This window comes from Raphanus sativus, unplaced genomic scaffold (assembly GCF_000801105.2).
Source record: "Raphanus sativus cultivar WK10039 unplaced genomic scaffold, ASM80110v3 Scaffold0064, whole genome shotgun sequence".
Lineage (NCBI taxonomy): Eukaryota > Viridiplantae > Streptophyta > Magnoliopsida > Brassicales > Brassicaceae > Raphanus > Raphanus sativus.
The window spans coordinates 61,039-79,067 of record NW_026615387.1 but is presented as its reverse complement, the minus strand read 5'-3'; the positions used below and the strand labels follow the sequence as shown (position 1 = coordinate 79,067).

At 37.6% G+C, this 18,029-nt stretch overlaps 6 protein-coding genes across 6 annotated transcripts; 3 read left to right on the top strand and 3 right to left on the bottom strand.

The window, feature by feature from the left end:
- Window positions 1-43: 43 nt before the first annotated feature.
- LOC130500943 (probable disease resistance protein RPP1) lies at window positions 44-1,441 on the bottom strand (the record flags this gene model as incomplete). Its single annotated transcript, XM_056995865.1, has 6 exons — window positions 1,409-1,441; window positions 1,123-1,349; window positions 905-1,078; window positions 544-752; window positions 334-482; window positions 44-289 (listed from the first exon to the last, which is right to left on the bottom strand). Coding segments are annotated over exons 1-6 (1,038 nt in total), but the record flags the coding sequence as incomplete, so codon positions are not given.
- Window positions 1,442-2,851: 1,410 nt separating this feature from the next.
- Window positions 2,852-4,055, top strand: LOC108811412 (strigolactone esterase D14). Its single transcript, XM_018583463.2, has one exon. It carries the CDS (start codon window positions 2,948-2,950, stop codon window positions 3,749-3,751), a length of 804 nt encoding a protein of 267 aa, XP_018438965.1. The 5' UTR covers window positions 2,852-2,947; the 3' UTR covers window positions 3,752-4,055.
- Window positions 4,056-5,298: 1,243 nt separating this feature from the next.
- On the top strand, window positions 5,299-10,016 carry LOC108811405 (probable disease resistance protein RPP1). The gene is given in 8 exon segments (XM_056995867.1): window positions 5,299-5,575; window positions 5,754-5,836; window positions 5,935-6,025; window positions 6,120-7,043; window positions 7,128-7,161; window positions 7,163-8,062; window positions 8,125-8,415; window positions 8,547-10,016. Coding segments are annotated over 5 exon segments (3,147 nt in total). The 5' UTR covers window positions 5,299-5,575; window positions 5,754-5,836; window positions 5,935-6,025; window positions 6,120-6,435; the 3' UTR covers window positions 9,861-10,016.
- Window positions 10,017-10,586: 570 nt separating this feature from the next.
- Window positions 10,587-12,658, top strand: LOC108810646 (pyruvate kinase, cytosolic isozyme-like). Its single transcript, XM_018582749.2, has 4 exons — window positions 10,587-11,010; window positions 11,103-11,564; window positions 11,643-11,819; window positions 11,992-12,658. The coding sequence occupies exons 1-4, from the start codon at window positions 10,771-10,773 to the stop codon at window positions 12,589-12,591; spliced, it is 1,479 nt and encodes a 492-aa protein (XP_018438251.1). The 5' UTR covers window positions 10,587-10,770; the 3' UTR covers window positions 12,592-12,658.
- A 1,060-nt stretch (window positions 12,659-13,718) lies between these two features.
- LOC108807488 (uncharacterized) lies at window positions 13,719-14,435 on the bottom strand. The gene has a single exon (XM_018579774.1). It carries the CDS (start codon window positions 14,433-14,435, stop codon window positions 13,719-13,721), a length of 717 nt encoding a protein of 238 aa, XP_018435276.1.
- Window positions 14,436-15,820: 1,385 nt separating this feature from the next.
- LOC130500942 (NAC domain-containing protein 46-like) lies at window positions 15,821-17,621 on the bottom strand. Its single transcript, XM_056995864.1, has 3 exons — window positions 17,216-17,621; window positions 16,829-17,109; window positions 15,821-16,625 (listed from the first exon to the last, which is right to left on the bottom strand). The coding sequence occupies exons 1-3, from the start codon at window positions 17,412-17,414 to the stop codon at window positions 16,077-16,079; spliced, it is 1,029 nt and encodes a 342-aa protein (XP_056851844.1). The 5' UTR covers window positions 17,415-17,621; the 3' UTR covers window positions 15,821-16,076.
- Between the last annotated feature and the right edge of the window lie 408 nt (window positions 17,622-18,029).

Here is an 18,029-nt window from a genome sequence, read left to right as displayed (position 1 = left end):
CCCACTCCTGCTTGGCATTCCACGGAAAATAAGATCCCATAACCCTTAGTCCCAAAGGGAGTTTACCGGCGAGTCTTGTAACTTCCCGTACAAGCTTCTCAAAACCATCTTCAGGGGACTTTTGACCAAAAGCGTACATACAAAAACATCTGAATAGCCTCACAATCTGACGGAGATTAACCTCGTAAATATCAGTTATCCCATGTGCCTTCAGAATCTTTCGATCTTGCGTTTGTAACGATAATCCGACTTCCATGACCAAACCACCAAGTTTCTTTGGCCATTGCTTCTAGTTGTACTAACCGATCAACATCATCAAGGAACAACAAGAACTTTCTTGTCGTTCAGTCTTTCTCGTGCAACTCCCAAGTGAGAAATCTTGAAATCCTCCTCCTTCTGGTTGAGTAGTTGAGACAGAAACTTTTGCTGCAAAAGCAACTTCACATTGTGGTCGTCTGAACAAACCGGTGGAGTATACATTGCTTTGACATTCATCAGAAAGGTGCTGTATTGAAAAGTATCTGGATAGTCGATTAAACAGACACCTAGCAATGGTGGTCTTGCCAATCCCAGCCGGCCCCCAAATCCCTATCATCCTCACTTCATCCAAATCTGTGCGTAAAACCCGTGAAATCTTGTTCATATGAGCTTCCATCCCAATGAATTCGTCAAAATCTCTTGACGGCGTGGAGTTAAACAACTTGTTTGCAACCTCAGTGGCAACATCTTCGATCATTTTTGCATCACTCTCCCTTATACAACATATTCAAATATATCAAAGTCAATTAAATTGTTCAAAGATAGTTTGATTTGTGTTTGGAAAGATTATGACGAACCAGTTCATTGAATTGTAACCAGCAAGTGTGGCCACTTTTGCTAGAGCTTGACTCCATTTTCTAATAACCTCATTTGGTTTACCTTTACAAGTTTCTTAAAAACTTTCCCAAACTCACGGCCTGCTTCTTTGACATCACTTGGATCAACTTCATAGAAAACGGGCATCACTGTTTGACCTAACTCTTCTTTACACTTCATTATCTCCACTAACTCGTCGAGACACCAAGAGGAAGAAGCGTATCTTTTCGAGAGCAACACGATAGCGATTTTTGATCCTCGGATTGCCTTTTGAGCTCAGGGCCGATAAACTCTCCTCTAGTGATGTCGTTATCAATGAACAGGTTGATTGCTTTGCTCCTAAACTCCTTGAGAAGATGACTGAGAAAGGATTTACGGACATCTGCCCCGTGGAAGCTCGGGAAGACATCGTGTATAGGCAAAGACGACTGGGGAGATGGTGGAGAGATGATGATGATGAAGGAGAAGAAGCAATTACTCTGTTTTCTTGGACTCTGGACTTTCCATAAACAATAGAAAACAATATAGTACACAAAAGCGTAAAGATGGTTACAGAAACTGTCACAAGGAGAAGGTAAAGATCCATTACTACGGTTGAGAGAGAAGATCTATTGATCACAGAGATTTAAAAGATAGAGAGAGTAATGATTTTACAAAGAGGTTTTGTTATGTAAAACGTTGACGATATTGACTTAAAATGTTCACACGCAAGAGAGAAACTAAGCTTAAAAATGGAAATAGAGTTGTGTTTCAAAAAAAAAAAAATGGAAATAGAGTTATCTTTTCATAGAAAATACGTGAACCACAGAGAAAGCTATCATGTATTGTAGGTTCCACCATTCTTGCAAGTTTTATGAACAGAAGTTCTTGGATATTTCTTTTGATTTGAAAATGAAATTTCCCTCTAATTAATCAATTTGATCAGTATGGTTTAAATTAAAAGTAATGTTTAAAATTGACTTGAAGAATTAATGGCTTGGTTCTAAGTTCTATAAAGACAGTTCTAAGTTCTATAAAGACAATTGTGAGTTGAAGAAGCTACGGTTGTGTTTCAAAAAAAAAAAAAAGCTATGGTATTGTTATCCAGCTCTGTTTAAAAACATATGTTTTATTCATCTTAATTTATAGCTGTTACACCCACCTATAGAATACAAGTCAACACATGTATTCAAATAACAACAATTTCGTCGACATTCAATTCTCTGCTTTTTTTCTTTTCAAATATCTAATTGAACTTTTTGTCGACATCCTATTCGTTTTCTTCATATAATACAACTCATTTTGACTGTGACTAGTTATATCTATTATAGAGTTATGATGTACTGTAAATCTTAAGTTACTTAGACTGATAAGTGTACACTTAGACACAATTTAAGTAAACTTGGAATACGTTTCTCTAGTTCATGCATCATACTTGCAGATTGGAACTTTGATTGAAAACATTATTCAAAAAGAGCTGATTTTCTTTCTTTTTAGGGTGGATTGTTACTTATGCATTTAGTTCTTTCTCCCACGACATTAGTCTTTGATTTGTAATTTGCATATAATTATGACTTACAGTAAGCTTTCATGTGACTGGAGTTTGGAATATATTTAAAATTGTTTTTCTAGATGACGTCTAATTCATTTTCAAATCGAAATAAAAACATGCAATTTTCATCATTTGTCTACTCATGTCTTCTTTTTATTATTTAAATGAAGGTTAGAAAAACAGTGTTCTGCTTTACATTATTCTTGTAATCACATCCCACATAAGGATCTATGTATACTGGATAGACATTGCTTGATAAACACACAAATGACAGAATCTAACATGGTTGTGGAATATCTCAAGTGCAACTTTCAAGCATCTTTATATAATTTTTAAAAATATCAAAGTAGGAAGAGGAATAATCAACGCAAGCTCTTGTATCCCCATAAGTCTTGTTCAAAAAGCATAAATGATATTTTTGGATATTAAACGCTGTGAAAAAAAGATAAGATAATAAAGAATTTTCATTTCCGTTACACACCAACCCAATTAAATTTTTTATATAAACAGTAGCCTCTTCTTTTCTTTATCCTTCAAAACAACAACAAACCCAAAACACACATGAGCCAGCACAATATCCTCGAAGCTCTTAACGTCCGGGTCGTGGGCACAGGCGACCGGATCCTAGTCCTAGCCCACGGGTTCGGCACAGACCAATCAGCATGGCACTTAATCCTCCCTTACTTCACTCCCACGTATAGAGTCGTCCTCTACGACCTAGTCTGCGCCGGCAGCGTCAACCCCGACTACTTCGACTTCAACCGATACACCACCCTCGACCCCTACGTCGACGACCTCCTCAACATCATCGACTCTCTCGGCATCCAGAACTGCTCCTACGTAGGCCACTCCGTCTCGGCCATGATCGGAATCATCGCCTCCATCCGCCGCCCTGAGCTTTTCTCGAAGCTTATCCTCATCGGAGCTTCTCCTAGGTTCCTCAACGACGAGGATTACCACGGCGGGTTCGAGGAAGGGGAGATAGAGAAGGTGTTCTCGGCTATGGAGGCTAACTACGAGGCTTGGGTTCAGGGGTTCGCGCCGTTGGCTGTTGGAGCTGATGTTCCCGCGGCGGTTAGAGAGTTTAGCCGGACGTTGTTTAACATGCGTCCGGACATATCTCTGTTCGTGTCGAGGACGGTGTTCAACAGTGATCTTAGAGGTGTGCTTGGGTTGGTGAAGGTGCCTTGTTGTGTGATTCAGACGGCTAAGGATGTTTCTGTGCCGGCTTCGGTGGCGGAGTATCTACGTGAGAATCTTGGTGGTGATACGAAGGTGGAGACGCTGAAGACTGAAGGGCATTTGCCGCATCTTAGTGCTCCGGCGCAGCTTGCTCAGTTTCTCCGGCGTGCACTTCCTCGGTGACTTTTTTGTTTTCTAATTTTTTTTTGTAAGAGAAAAATATGATTGGAGGAATATGGGACTTGTGGGTTTTGTGGGGTCCACGTGTGTAATGAAGAGACACTATTTGTGGAGGACAGTTCAAATCTAGGGAGATAAGATTGTTCACCTGACACGTGACAAACGCGTTCTTACTTCACTTTTGTTTGGTATTGAGTATGATTGATTAGTTAATCACGAGTTCTACAATCAATAATAGTTATATTTTTGTTTTACAAAACTATCATTTAGGAGTTTTTCTCACATATTAAAAATTATTTATTTTATTTTCTGTTCATACATAACAATTTTTTTCTAATTTAAAATCATTAATTTTTTCTGAACACTATATACACATTTTAGAAACAAACAATATATTAGAAAAACATTTTTTTTTTGTGAAACGTAAGATATACTAATTTTCAGTGAATTTTTGCAGACCCACAGAGAAAAAGTAAATCTAATCTTATCTTACTTTCATATTAATGTCTCTCTATACATATATTTTTTGGGTCGAAATGTTAAATTTATGTCCCTCCTCCATCCATATTATTTCTTATAATTATTGAACTTAAGTTTTGTGACATGGTTATAATTTAGGGGAATTTTCAAAAATACCACTTTAAAGGTACCATTATTCATCTTTACCACCACTAAGTACACATTTTCAAAAATACCTTATTTATTAAAATGTTAAAGACTCTTATATCTTTGTTTTTATATGCTTTTCAAAATTTTAATCCAAAATTCTAAATCCTAAACCCCCAATTCTAAACCCTAAACCCTAAATCTTCAACTCTAAACCCTAAACCCTAAACTATATACCCTAAATTCAATATCCTAAACCCTAAACCCTAAAACCTCAACTATAAACCCTAAATCCTCAACTCTAAACCCTAAACTTTATACCCTAAACCCTAAAACATCAAATCTAAACCCTAAAACATAAAATCTAAACCCTAAATCCTAAACGTTCAAATCTAAACTCTTCATTAAAAGTAGTGGTAAAAGTGGTTAGTGTAAACATGAAAAGTGGTACTATGAAAATGGTATTTTTGGCAATTTCTCTATAATTTAAAACTAAATGGTAATAAATGGATTTTTCAAACTCTTTCTATATTAGTGTTGATAATTTTAAATTTCTGATATGATATCTGAACAACAAGGTATGGACTAGCAAAAAAGAAATACAAAACAATAAGGTATGAACTTTGGATACAATAGTTTACAAAAAAAAAAAAAAAAACTTTGGATACAATAATCGTTTTTTAAAATTCAAAATAATAATAAGCTTAGCCTTGTGGGACACTTTACAGAGTGAAACATGCACGTTCTCTTATATTTTTTCTACGTGATGGAGACAAGACAAAAAACGACAACAAGAAAATCCGATACTAGAAAACACTCGTAAGAACTAACAAGTATGCATACGAATTGACTATCTAGACAGTTCGCTACACTCAATATCAGGACATCAAAGATATGGTTAATTAAATTCTTTAACTTGCAAACAAAATTTTAGCAGCGCCGGTTCGACAGTTAGCTAATACAAGGCGTGGTGATTATTAGGTTGCTTCATAGTTTTTTTGGGTCTATATTAATGGGCCATTATTGAGGGTTGCTTACAAGTATTAATGGCCCCATGGAGCTGCCGTTAACATAGTGATTTTAGAGGCGATCATAGAGGCATTTCGTCGAACAGTTGGTGAAAAACGTAATAAAAGGAAGCAAGACGAATTTCTCCGCACTAGCTGAGAAATGCAAAGTACGTTTGGAACTGGCAAGGCTAGTAGTTGAAACTTTGTTTTGGTGAGAATTTTAGGTGTTTAGTGATAGACTTTGATTGGGTCTCTCTGTTTATTGAGTCTTTGCTTGCATTCTTCATGTAACTATACCTCTTCAAAGAGATAGAACCAATCACTGAGTTGTCTTTTGATTGAAAGAGATGTTAGTTTTGAACTTGTGATTGTCTGGTTTTGCTTCTCAGCTCATGTATGTTTATCGACGTAATTGGTGCCAATAAAGAAATAGACATGAAGGTTTTGGAGCTGTCAAAAACAGATCCATTAGGTAATGAACTAAAGACAATTGATACCAAACTTTGGTTCAAGTTATGTTGTTTGCTTCATCTTAAGCTTCTTTTTTTTGCATTGGATTTCAATTCACAGGGTCTTGGTCTACAAAAGCTTGTGGATGGAATCAACAAGAACGAGTCTAGAAGACGGGCTTTGATTCTTTTCTTTTTACATAAACGCAAGGGTGAAAAAAAAAAGATTATATTTGCTCTTCTTGGATCTCTCTAATTTCCTCTATGCTCATTTGGTTGTTTTACTGCTTTTTTTCTTGGCGATAGGATGCTTACGGAGTGAGGAAGAAGCTGGAGATGAGTATCAATGGAGAGAGTTTAGGTTTGAGTTCGAAGAAGAGGTGAAAGACGTTGAAGCTTTTTCCTATCAGCTTGTAGGAATGGAACAAGTTCACTAACCATACCGGTTTGTGCTTTCAATTACAGTTTCTTAAGAATCACGAACCGAACCGGTTTACATTTTTGGTTAAATGTGATAATCAGATGGCCGCCCATTTTTAAAGTCAACGTTTTCTCATTAGATATACAAATCATTACTCTCTTGATCTGGTAAAATATCTGTGATCTATACATCTTCTCTCTAATGGATCTTTACCTTCTCCTTGTGACAGTTGTTGCTACCATCTTTACGCTTTTGTTTAGTAGAATCTTTTTTATTGTTTATGGGAAGTTCAAAGTTCACGAGAACAAAATAATTATTGCTTCTTCTCCTTCTTCATCATCATCTCCACCATCTCTCCAGTCGTCTTTGCCTATACACGATGTCTTCCCGAGCTTCCACGGAGCAGATGTCCGTAAATACTTTCTCAGTCATCTTCTCAAGGAGTTTGGGAGCAAAGGAATCAACCTGTTCATCGATAACGACATCACTAGAGGAGAGTTCATCGGCCCTGAGCTCAAAAAGGCAATTCGAGGATCAAGAATCGCCATCGTGTTGCTCTCTAAAAGATACGCTTCTTCCTCTTGGTGTCTCGACGAGTTAGTGGAGATTATGAAGTGTAAAGAAGAGATAGGTCAAACGGTGATGCCAGTTTTCTATGAAGTGGATCCAAGTGATGTCAAGAAGCAGGCCGGTGAGTTTGGGAAAGTCTTTAAAAAAACTTGTAAAGGTAAAACAAACGAGGTTACTAGGAAATGGAGTCAAGCTTTGGCACAAGTGGCCACACTCGCTGGTTACCATTCAAAGAACTGGTTCGTCAAATCTTTCCAAACACAAATCAAACTATCTTTGAACAATTTAATTGAATTTGATATATTTTGAATATGTTGTATCAGGGAGACTGATGCAAAAATGGTCGAAGATGTTGTTTAACTCCACGCCGTCAAGAGATTTCGACGAATTCATTGGGATGGAAGCTCATATGGAGAATATTTCACCGGTTTGTTCAGACGACTACAATATGAAGTTGTATTTGCAGCAAATTAAGTTTCTGTCTCAACAACTCAACCAAAAGGAGGAGGATTTCAAGATTTCTCACTTGGGAGTTGCACGAGAAAGACTGAATGACAAGAAAGTTCTTGTTGTTCTTGATGATGTTGATCGGTTAGTACAACTAGAAGCCATGGCCAGAGAAACTCGGTGGTTTGGTGATGGAAGTCGGATTATCATTACGACGCAAGATCGAAAGATTCTGAAGGCGCATGGGATTACTCATATTTACAAGGTTGATTTTCCGTCAGACTGTGAAGCTATTCAGATGTTTTGTATGTATGCTTTTGGCCAAAAGTCCCCTAAAGATGGTTTTGAGTACCTTGTATGGGAAGTTACAGATCTTGCCGGTAAACTCCCTTTGGGACTAAGGGTTATGGGATCTTATTTCCGTGGAATGTCCAAGCAGGAGTGGCAGAATTCACTACCACAGCTAAGGAGATGCCTTGATGGAGAAATTGGGAGCATTTTGATGTTCAGTTATACTGCACTATCTCACGAAAATAAAGATTTGTTTCTTCATATAGCCTGCTTTTTCAACTTTGGATTGATAGAGAGAATGATAGAGCATCTTTCAAAGAGATTTTCTGACGTCAGGCAACAGCTTAACGTATTAGCTGAGAAGTCTCTCATATCTTTGGAAAGTGGAGATGTGATTATGCACGATCTGCTAGTCCAGCTGGGTAGAGATATTGTCCGCAAACAGTCCAGTGAGCCTGGACAACGCCAGTTTCTTGTCGATAAAAGAGAGACTTGTGAGGTTCTTGCTGATGATGCAGTGGTAAGTTTTGCTATTAGTGTTTTATTGCAATACTGCTCGTTACAAACTGAGTCTGTTTGCAGGGTAGTAGAAGTGTTATTGGCATAAATTTCCGGGGAGACGATATAAATGTGAGTGAGAGAGCCTTTGAAGGAATGTCTAATCTCCAGTTCTTAAGATTGAAAGTGGAACGTGATGGCGGAGGAGATGAATTTCATCTATTTGGTGGACCAAGCTATTTATCTCGTAAACTAAGATTACTAGAATGGAGATATTTTCCGATGACATGTTTGAATTGTATTCCCAACCCAGAGCTCCTCGTGGAACTAATCATGGTTTGCAGCAATCTTGAGAAGTTGTGGGATGGAACTAAAGTAAGTTACATCATAATATCATATGTTTTTAACCAAGTTTTTTTCATTATTATTTGATCAGATTTGTACAGTTATGTAACTTGGAAAGCTAGACTAATATCAAATGTGTTCTTATTGATTTTGTCTGTCAGCCACTTAGAAATCTCAAGTGGGTGGATTTGTGGGGTTCAAAAAACTTGAAGGATGTTTCTAGTCTCTCAACTGCCACTAGTCTAGAGGAATTAGATCTCACAGGATGTTCAAGTTTAATGGAGCTTCCATCTTCTATTGGAAATGCCATTCATCTCAAAAGTTTGGATCTCGGTGGATGTTCAAGTTTGGTGGAGCTTCCTTCCTCTATTGGGAATGCAACTAATCTCCAGTTTCTGTCTCTTAGAAGTTGTTCAAGTTTGGTGGAGCTACCCTCATGTATTGGATATGCCATAAGAAACCTTGAGGAATTGGATTTTAGTGATTGCTCAAGTTTAGTGGGAGTTCCTTCCTCTATTGGAAACACCACTAATCTCACCCGTTTGGATTTTAGTAGATGCTCAAGTCTTGTGGAACTTCCTGCCTCTATTGGAAACCTCCAGGAACTAGAGACTTTGCTTTTGAAAGAATGTTGCAAGCTGGAGGTTCTTCCTGCCAACATCAACTTGAAATCTCTGAGTGAACTTGATCTCACTGATTGCTCCTTGGTGAAAATTTTTCCTGAGATCTCGACAAACATCAAATCTATGAATCTCACTGGAACTGCGGTTAAACAAGTTCCTTCATCTATCAGGTTGTGGCACAACCTAATTGATCTGTTCATGATCAACACAGAAATACAGGAAATTTCTCCTTCGATCAAGATAACATCTCGTCTTCGTCGTCTTGTACTCAAGGGATGCAAAGATCTTTTGGCACTCCCACAGCTTCCAAGTTCCTTATTAGAGCTAGACGCAGAAAACTGCGAGTCTCTTGAGAGACTAGACTGCTCCTTTCTTAATCAAAAGATTGATCTCAACTTCGCCAACTGCTTTAAGCTGAATAAAGAAGCCAGAGATGTCATCATTCAGACCTCGACTAATAAAGTAAAGACCTTACCCGGTAAAGAAATGCCTAACTACTTCAATTATCAAGCTAATGGAGGTTCCCTAGTAATTAAGTTGAACGAGAGGACTTCACCTTCATCAATGATATGTAAGGCTTTCATCTTGCTGGTTTGTAAAGATGAGGTTGAAGCTGCTAAAGGAGAATATGTGCGCGTGTATCATGGGATTAAACAGAATAGACTCGACGTCCGGTGCAGTCCTAGTCTCCGCATTCTGTATCGCCCTTTAACGGAACATCTATACATCTTTGAATTCCAAGCAGACATGACCTCAGGCGAGCTTTTCTTTGAATTTAAGATCAACATTGACGAATGGCCGATAAATAAATGGATGATAAAAGAATGTGGAGTTCATTACAATAATAGTTGATGGGTTGATACATGTAGTGTTGTGTTTTTCTTGGGGGTATGGTTATCAGTCGTCCTGTTGCAGCGGTTCGATAACGGTTTAGTCTTGTTCTTGTCAAGTTTTTAAGCTATATAAATGGGAACAAATTATAAATCTTAATCGAAAATATTTGCTCTACAGTTTTAGTAACTATGTATATATGATGTAATAACAATCTTGATTCAAGATGTAACTATATATTGAGGATACTTTTCAGTTCCAGCTAAAACCATTTAAGTCGAACTGTTTCGGACGCGTTGTACAATAGTTTTCGACATGAGTGTTAAGATCCAGCTCTGTTGTTGTGCCTCCTTGTGTTTCAAGCTTATGATCTTCACTCTTGTCATTGAATCTTTCGTCTTTATACTCATCGTTGCCTTGTTGATGATCTCTCTGTGTCCATGCATGCCTACTCCTATCGACAATATCGCTGGACTTCTCTCTGAATACGAGACTCTTTGTTCTTTCTCTCCTTGACGATTTAGTCTTTATTCTTGACATACAAGAACATCAATAAATGTTAAGAAGGAAACGTTTCCCTTTTTAAGCGAAAGCATTAATTCGATGCAAAATCGAAAATTCATAATGAACATCAAATAACTGTCTTACTTGAGACACAAGAATTCAGTAAATACGTTTCCTTTTCCCTTCATTTTCGACTCAAAGTCGAACATTATTACCAAATTAAAACCACACATGAATGGAAATTGTTTCTTTATATTTTCCATTTTGTTATTTGAAAAAATGACATTATTTCTCTCCAAGTTCTAAACGATCCCTATATAAACATATATAGCTGCAAGACTCCAATCACAAATCGTAATCTTTCACAAGCTCTCAATATCACATTTAAAAAAGCCTTTAATTTCGTATTTTTCTTTAAAAGTTCACAATGGAGAAGATTCTTGACGGAAGAACTAATGGTGCACTCAAGAAGACCAAGATCGTGTGTACTCTTGGACCAGTGTCCAGGTCTGTTGGGATGATCGAGAAGCTTCTCAAAGCTGGTATGAACGTAGCCCGTTTCAACTTCTCCCATGGTACTCACGAGTACCACCAAGGAACTCTGGATAACCTAAGAATCGCCATGAAGAACACTGGTATTCTATGTGCCGTCATGCTTGACACAAAGGTAACCTAATAGTTTTTAAATCTCTTTATGTGACCTAATAATAATATTAGATTATGGCGGTTTCATCTAACTCGGTTTAATTTGGTTTTCAGGGTCCTGAGATTCGAACCGGATTTCTCAAAGAAGGCGAACCGGTTCAGCTAATCCAAGGTCAAGAGATAACAATCTCAACTGATTACACCTTGGAAGGAGATTCAAACACAATCTCCATGAGTTACAAGAAACTTGCTGAGGATCTCAAGGCAGGGAAAAGGATTCTCTGTTCCGACGGGACAATCTCTATGACAGTCTTGTCATGTGACAAGGATAACGGTCTTGTCCGTTGCAGATGCGAGAACTCAGCAACCCTAGGAGAGAAAAAGAACGTTAACCTCCCAGGAGTTGTGGTTGATCTCCCAACGCTTACAGAGAAAGATCAAGAAGATATTCTCAAGTGGGGAGTTCCTAACAAGATCGATATCATTGCTCTCTCCTTTGTTCGTAAAGGATCTGACCTAGACCAAGTCAGGGAGTTGCTTGGGGAGCACGCAAAGAGAATTGTTCTTATGTCAAAGGTGAGTTTAAAAAAAAAAAACAGAACACATGTTTCTTGTTTCGCAAGTAAATATACTTACATGTTAATGTTTTAACAGGTTGAGAATCAAGAAGGAGTGATGAACTTCGACAAGATTCTCAAGAACTCTGATGCATTCATGGTGGCTAGAGGCGATCTAGGTATGGAGATTCCGATCGAGAGGATCTTTCAAGCTCAGAAGATGATGATCGAGAGAGCTAACGCTCTCGGTAAACCAGTCGTTACAGCCAGGCCCGTCTCAAGTGGTATATGGACCCTGAGCAAAAAAAAAAATTTCTCATACAAATTTTTTTTTTTTAAATATTGGACCCTAAATCTAGACCAGAAAAAATCAAAAATTATAATGGACCCTGTGCCAGTGCTCCCCCAGCACATGCCTAGAGCCGGGCCTGGTTACAGCTACACAGATGCTCGAGTCGATGACTAAATCTCCTCTTCCGACAAGGGCCGAGGCCACAGACGTGGCCAACGCTGTCCTAGACGGCACGGACTGCGTCATGCTCAGCGGAGAAACCGCGGCCGGAGCTCACCCTGAAGCCGCCGTGAAAATCATGGCGAGGATCTGTAAGGTGGCAGAGGATACACTCGACTACAATGCCGTGCATAAGAAGATTCAAGAAGCTGTGCCCTTGCCGCTGTCCACTGTGGAAGACCTAGCCGCTTCCGCCGTCTCCAAGGCGATGAGTCAAGGAGCCAAGGCCATTGTGGTTCTCACCAAGGGGGGATACACGGCGGGGCTTGTGTCGAAGTACAGGCCAAGCGTTCCGATTCTGTCGGTGGCTGTCTCGGATGATTTGGAGTCGAGGTGCCCTGTTTCGGTGGCGAAACGTGGATTGATATACCGTGGAATCATTCCGGTGGTTGCAAACAGTGGTTCGACGGAGGAGGCGACGAGATTTGCGATCGAGTTCGCGAAGGAGAAGGGTATCTGTAAGATCGGAGACTCGGTTGTCTTGGTGCATTACATCGATGGTTCCTCTGTTCTCAAGACTCTGCTCGTGGACTAGACTGGTCTTTTTTTACGATACAGGGTCAATTTTGAAGTTTTGAATTTTTGTGGGGTCAAAATTTGTGTCTGAGAAAATTTTTTTTGCCTCTTTTTATGACACAATTATTAAAGGTCTTTTGACAATTTTTCCAATATTTTGATATTTGATATTTAAGAAGAGAGATTACTAGGATCAATATGAACTCAAAGTTACGTGCATGGATTTTTAATCGCATACTTGTCTTCTTCGATATTATACATGGGCTCGTGTTTGGGCTCTTATGCCATTTTCTTTTTGTCGGCAGCTTGATTGAAAATTCAAAACCAATTAATCCAAAATCATTTTTCTCACCAGTTACATAGTTGGTGGATCCAAGTTTAACTTATAACCGATGAAGAATTTTGTCAAGCCAAGTTTTTTTTTTTTGCTAAACTATTTTTGTCAAGGCAAGTTACTGGTTGTTGAGCATGATCGTCCATTTTTCACGCACATCATTTTAAGGAATATTTGTCACAAAATAATTGTTCGAAGTTCGAACACTCGTAATGCATTATAATTGATATGATACGTGGAACAGTTTATAATCTTTAGAGTTAAAAAAAAAAAAATTTACTTAAAAATATGTTACATTGATGATCGATAGCTAAAACATACATAAATACGTACATGAAAAAAAAAAGATAAATAGAAAAGGAAAAGAGAAGGAAAGTCACGGGGAATAAAGATAGCAAATTGGCAATCATCTAGAAACCTATAAGAGGAAAGAAGCGGTTAGTCTTGCTGCAAGTAATCATCTAAGGGCTTTGCTTTAAACGGAAAGTTTGCTATAATGCGCAATAATATATTCATCAAAAAGGCATATAGTCATACCTTTTAATAAATAGAGGGTTACAAACCTAAACTCACACTAATTCATGGGTTCATGCAAGGGTCGGATACTTTTTTTTTTTTTTTTTTTTTTTTTTTTTTTTGAAGCTGGCTTTCAATTAAAATGCAAAAGAAAAAAGAAAATGTTTACAAGCCCATAGACTTTAGTAAATACAAACCCATTAAGAAACTCATAGATAGGAACTAGTTTAGGCCCAAATTAACAATCACACTTAGTGGAAAAGACGCAGTAGACGGAGAAGACGAGACATCGGTTCTCAGTGATCAGCAAGACGAATCCAAGCTTGGAAGAGTTGAGAGGAGAGCTTTGGATTTGTTACCCTGAAGCTTTGAGTTCTGTTCCTTATCTGAAGATCAATAGTTTTGAAGATGGAATCAGTCGATCGAAATACATTGGAGTGGAGGCGAGCGTTCCTCTCAATCCATAACCAATAGAGCGTGGATTGCCAGGCTAGGAGGAGGAGAAGCTTATGAGGTCTCGACGATCGGGCCGACGGGAGGCTCCGCAGCTGATCAACGGTGTCTGTCCAAGTTCTAGAAGGTGCGATGCCACATCTCCTCGCGCTCATTCCCCATAGCTCAAACGCGAAGTTACATTCAAAATAGAGGTGATTTCGACTCTCAGGAGCATTGTTGCATAAGAGACAGAGCGGTGACACAGCTAATCCCCACCGAAGCATGCGATCTCTTGTCGGGCACCTGTCTAGAAGCATAAGCCATGTGTGGAAACTGTGACGGGGGATCCCGTAGGAGTTCCAGACCACCTCTGCCCAGTCTACTTCATCAATTGAACCTCTCAAGTAAGTGTAGACCTCACCGGTTGAATAGGTCTGAGAGAGTTTGCCACCAATCTCCCATTCAAAATAGTCAGAGTCTGAAGACAGATTGACAGTTGTTAAGTGAACCTGAAGTTGACAACCCACTTTTATGAGTCTAGTCAATTCCTTCATGAGTCTTGTCTTGTTCCAAACCATGTTATCAACCCATTTTTATACAAAAGAAACAATAGAGGCATTTGATATAGCACATTTTTGATTGAATAAATTTTATGTTCATTCAAAAAAAAAGTCAGATACTTTTGTTATTTTATTTTAATTAAATTGCAATAAGAAAGCTTTAATGTTGGTCCTCTACCCTCCTGATAAATCATTCAACCATTCAAGACTATCATGAATTCTTTTTCTTCTTCTTATTTTGTGTTTTTGTTTTCTTTTTTCTTTGTCGGTACTGCAAAAATAATATCAATAATCTAATTTGATTTTTGAAGAAAAACAATTTGCAGCTGTTTTTTTTTGTAACTGGAATTTGCAGCTGTTTAACAGAAGATTATGTGATCAAGAACTTCAATATAGTGTAGTTCTATGTTTTATTATCACTAAGAGCAAATAAAAAGTGGAAAGGATTAAAGAGGAAAAAACTTAGGGATAACTCATCTTTTTGAAAACGGTCAAGATTATGCTCAAGTTCTCCGAATGCTCGGAAACGGACGGTACTGCCATGCGTAAATTAACATGAAAACGTTATATGTAAAATGACATAAGAAATATAAGTAAAAAATACAACAGTTTAAGTTATCAAAAGAAAAGCATCGCATAAAAATTTAACATTTTGTTTGAACTCTTGAAAGCCAAGTTTATGCTATAATATAGTTTTATCAACACTGAGTAAGAAAACGTAAAGTAGCTGAGTGTAATAACTAAGTTCCTTAAGACAGAAGACTTAGGGATCTGGATTTTGTTTTTACAAGAAATATATCATTAATTACTGTCCCTCCTAAGCATCTTTTAATATAATTTAATTATATGTTAGATAATTTAATAATAAACTAACTTAGTAGCCATATGAAATGGCTAAGATGATGGCCAGATTTAAGGAACCAATCACATGCTTCGTGAGCTGTGTTCTTCCTCTCAGTTTATTCAGATTCTATAGGTCCATATTTGCCCACTTTATGATCTGTGAATAAAAGGAAAATTACTTTCTTGATATTCTCCTTCACCCAAATAAAGAGAATGCCATAGTTATTTCGCACTTAGCTGTGCATGGTATTATAGCTATTGCTCTAGAAGTATGACTTTAAAAACAAGAGACGGTAGTGTAATAACTACTATGAATTGAGTTGTCTGGTTGATAAATAGTACCAATCAAACTCATCTAATCATAGACTTTACATTAAAACTACAAGCTTGTGGGATTAGTATTTCATTAGTTTCGAACCAGAAATCTTGTCTATGTACATATTGTCTTGTTATTATATCATAACCAAGAGTTGATAAAATCTTGACTCTCCAAAATCTTAAAATTATGTGCACTTCACCATCAAACTTCTAAATGAAACAATAAGAAACTTCATAACAAGGATAAAAAAATTATATGAAGAATTAGAAATATGTATATATACAAGTTAATCACAAGGAAATGTATTTCAATTTACAAAGCTTTTTATCCCAAACTAAAAACTAAGTAAACAATTTCTTCTACCTAAAGTTCATTGCCTAGGAACACCTAATAATCCAAATGGATTTATAAACAAATTAATCACCTGATTAAAATCACTAAACAAAGTAACAATGCCACTGACAGATTCACAACTAATAATAACACCTTCAAATTAGTTAGTAGTCGTCCCAAAAGATCCCCAAGTCATCATCATCATACGACGTATTGTTACCATCCACCATCGCCGCATTGGCCGCAATATTCCCCATCACTGGATACGAAGAAGATATCTCCGGCGTCGCGGTTGTGTTAACATCGGAGCTTAGACCGGTGTCTTGAGACACACTCACAAGAGAATGCTCCAACTTGATCATACCATTGTTATTGTTTCCCAAACTGGTCCCAGAACCAGAACCGAATCCGTAAGTTGGAACCGAGTGGTAAGGGTAATTGAGGGTTTGGGCTGATGGGTAAGTGTTGTTGATCTGCACGGTTGTAGGGTGATGTGGGATGGGTTTGAAGTCGTGTTGTTGGCCCGCACCGGAGAAGCTTGGTCCGGGTTGACTCAAGAAACCCGGATCGATGAGAGGAGGGAGAGATGAGAAGTCTAAGAGATGATCAATGTTGTCAAGAGAATCAATCCTTGTAAGTTGATTTGTAGGAGTAGCTATAGTAGTGGGAGGAGGAGCGTTCTTGTGAAAAACCCTACACACCACCCATTCATCCTATAATCATCACAAACAACAAAAACAAAAGTTTTAGTTAATTAAAGATTCCTAATTAATTAGGTTAATATTTGGATTTTGTTTTTGCTTTTGGATTAATTAATAATTTATAAGATACACATTTCATACCAAGCACAATTTGTATGCATCAAAGTAAGATAATTGACACAAAGTTTCTAATAAAAATGAATTGAATTACATACCCTTGCGGATTTAGGGAGATTGTGATAAGAATATATGCCATCAAGTCGATACTCATGCATAACCCAATTGGTTTTTTCACCTTTTGGAGCTCTTCCTCTATAGAACACAAGTGTTTTCTTCATCCCAACAAGACAACCTTTGCCTCTAAGGATCTCCTTGTCCTTCCCGGTCGCCTTCCAATAACCGGAAACGGTTGCACGATTGGTCCTCATGCCAGTCGGGTACTTCCGATCCCTTTGGCAAAAGAAGTAAAACTCCTTCTCCCCCATCTTTGCAATTTCTGCACCCCCAACAAAAGTAAATTCAAGAATCAGAATCTTGATGTATGATAATTTCTGAAGTGGTCAAATTAAAATTAAAAAAAAATAGATAATGACTTGACTTACTTGGTAGATCCCATGGCTCGTTCTTATTAAGGTCGGCTTGACCAATTGCAGCCGAGGTGAATCGGACGTTGAAGACTTTCTCTTTCAGGTAGTGAGTTATGATCTCTTCATCAGTTGGATGAAACCGAAACCCTGGAGGCAAATCCACCACCTCTTGGTCCCCTCCTTGGTTCACAACTACACCTCCTTCGTCCACCATATCTATATATGTATGTTTTAATCAAAAACAATCAAGATGAGAAAAATTCTTGATGGAAAGAGAAAAGAGCAGGATATATATATATATTATATATATATATATGTGTTTATTGCAGACACACGTCGATGTTGAAGAAGAAAGAAAGAGGTTGAAGAAAGATAGCAGAAGAAGCAAAGGTTGGAGAATTTTGAGGAACTAGACAGTTAAAGGAAATGGAAATAAAACTATGAAATTTAGGAAAACATTTGGCTTATTTATACAAAGGGAAGGATAAGAGCCTTGAAATTAAAAATAATTAAAACCAAGAATTGTCCTTTTTCTTCTTTTTTTTTTGGTGATGTAGCAAAGACACGTAAGCTCTAAGCAACTTCCTGAATTGTTGAAAAAGCCCCCGCATAAAAACGCTTAAAAATATCTTACTATATTATTTTTTTTATGAAAATCAGGGAGATTGGCATTTGTGTGTATATATATATATGTATTAATGTAAATAACCAGTTATTTTCTACACCTAGTTAGCAATGTTACTAAATTTCTTTATTTTATACTCCCACCATTTCAGAATATCTATGTTTTAGAAAAAAAAATTATTTCTAAAAAATCTATGTTTTATAT

What these genes read in the sequence shown, in the direction of transcription:
- LOC108811412 (XM_018583463.2), top strand. Translation starts at nt 2,948, where the DNA reads ATGAGCCAGCACAATATCCTCGAAGCTCTTAACGTCCGGGTCGTGGGC.
- LOC108810646 (XM_018582749.2), top strand. Translation starts at nt 10,771, where the DNA reads ATGGAGAAGATTCTTGACGGAAGAACTAATGGTGCACTCAAGAAGACC. An exon ending in CCGTCATGCTTGACACAAAG is followed by an intron (nt 11,011 to 11,102) that starts GTAACCTAATAG and finishes TTTGGTTTTCAG; the next exon opens with GGTCCTGAGATTCGAACCGG. An exon ending in CAGTCGTTACAGCCAGGCCC is followed by an intron (nt 11,820 to 11,991) that starts GTCTCAAGTGGT and finishes ACAGCTACACAG; the next exon opens with ATGCTCGAGTCGATGACTAA.
- LOC108807488 (XM_018579774.1), bottom strand. Translation starts at nt 14,435, where the DNA reads ATGGTTTGGAACAAGACAAGACTCATGAAGGAATTGACTAGACTCATA.
- LOC130500942 (XM_056995864.1), bottom strand. Translation starts at nt 17,414, where the DNA reads ATGGTGGACGAAGGAGGTGTAGTTGTGAACCAAGGAGGGGACCAAGAG. An exon ending in CGAGCCATGGGATCTACCAA is followed by an intron (nt 17,110 to 17,215) that starts GTAAGTCAAGTC and finishes TTGGGGGTGCAG; the next exon opens with AAATTGCAAAGATGGGGGAG. An exon ending in ATCTCCCTAAATCCGCAAGG is followed by an intron (nt 16,626 to 16,828) that starts GTATGTAATTCA and finishes TGATGATTATAG; the next exon opens with GATGAATGGGTGGTGTGTAG.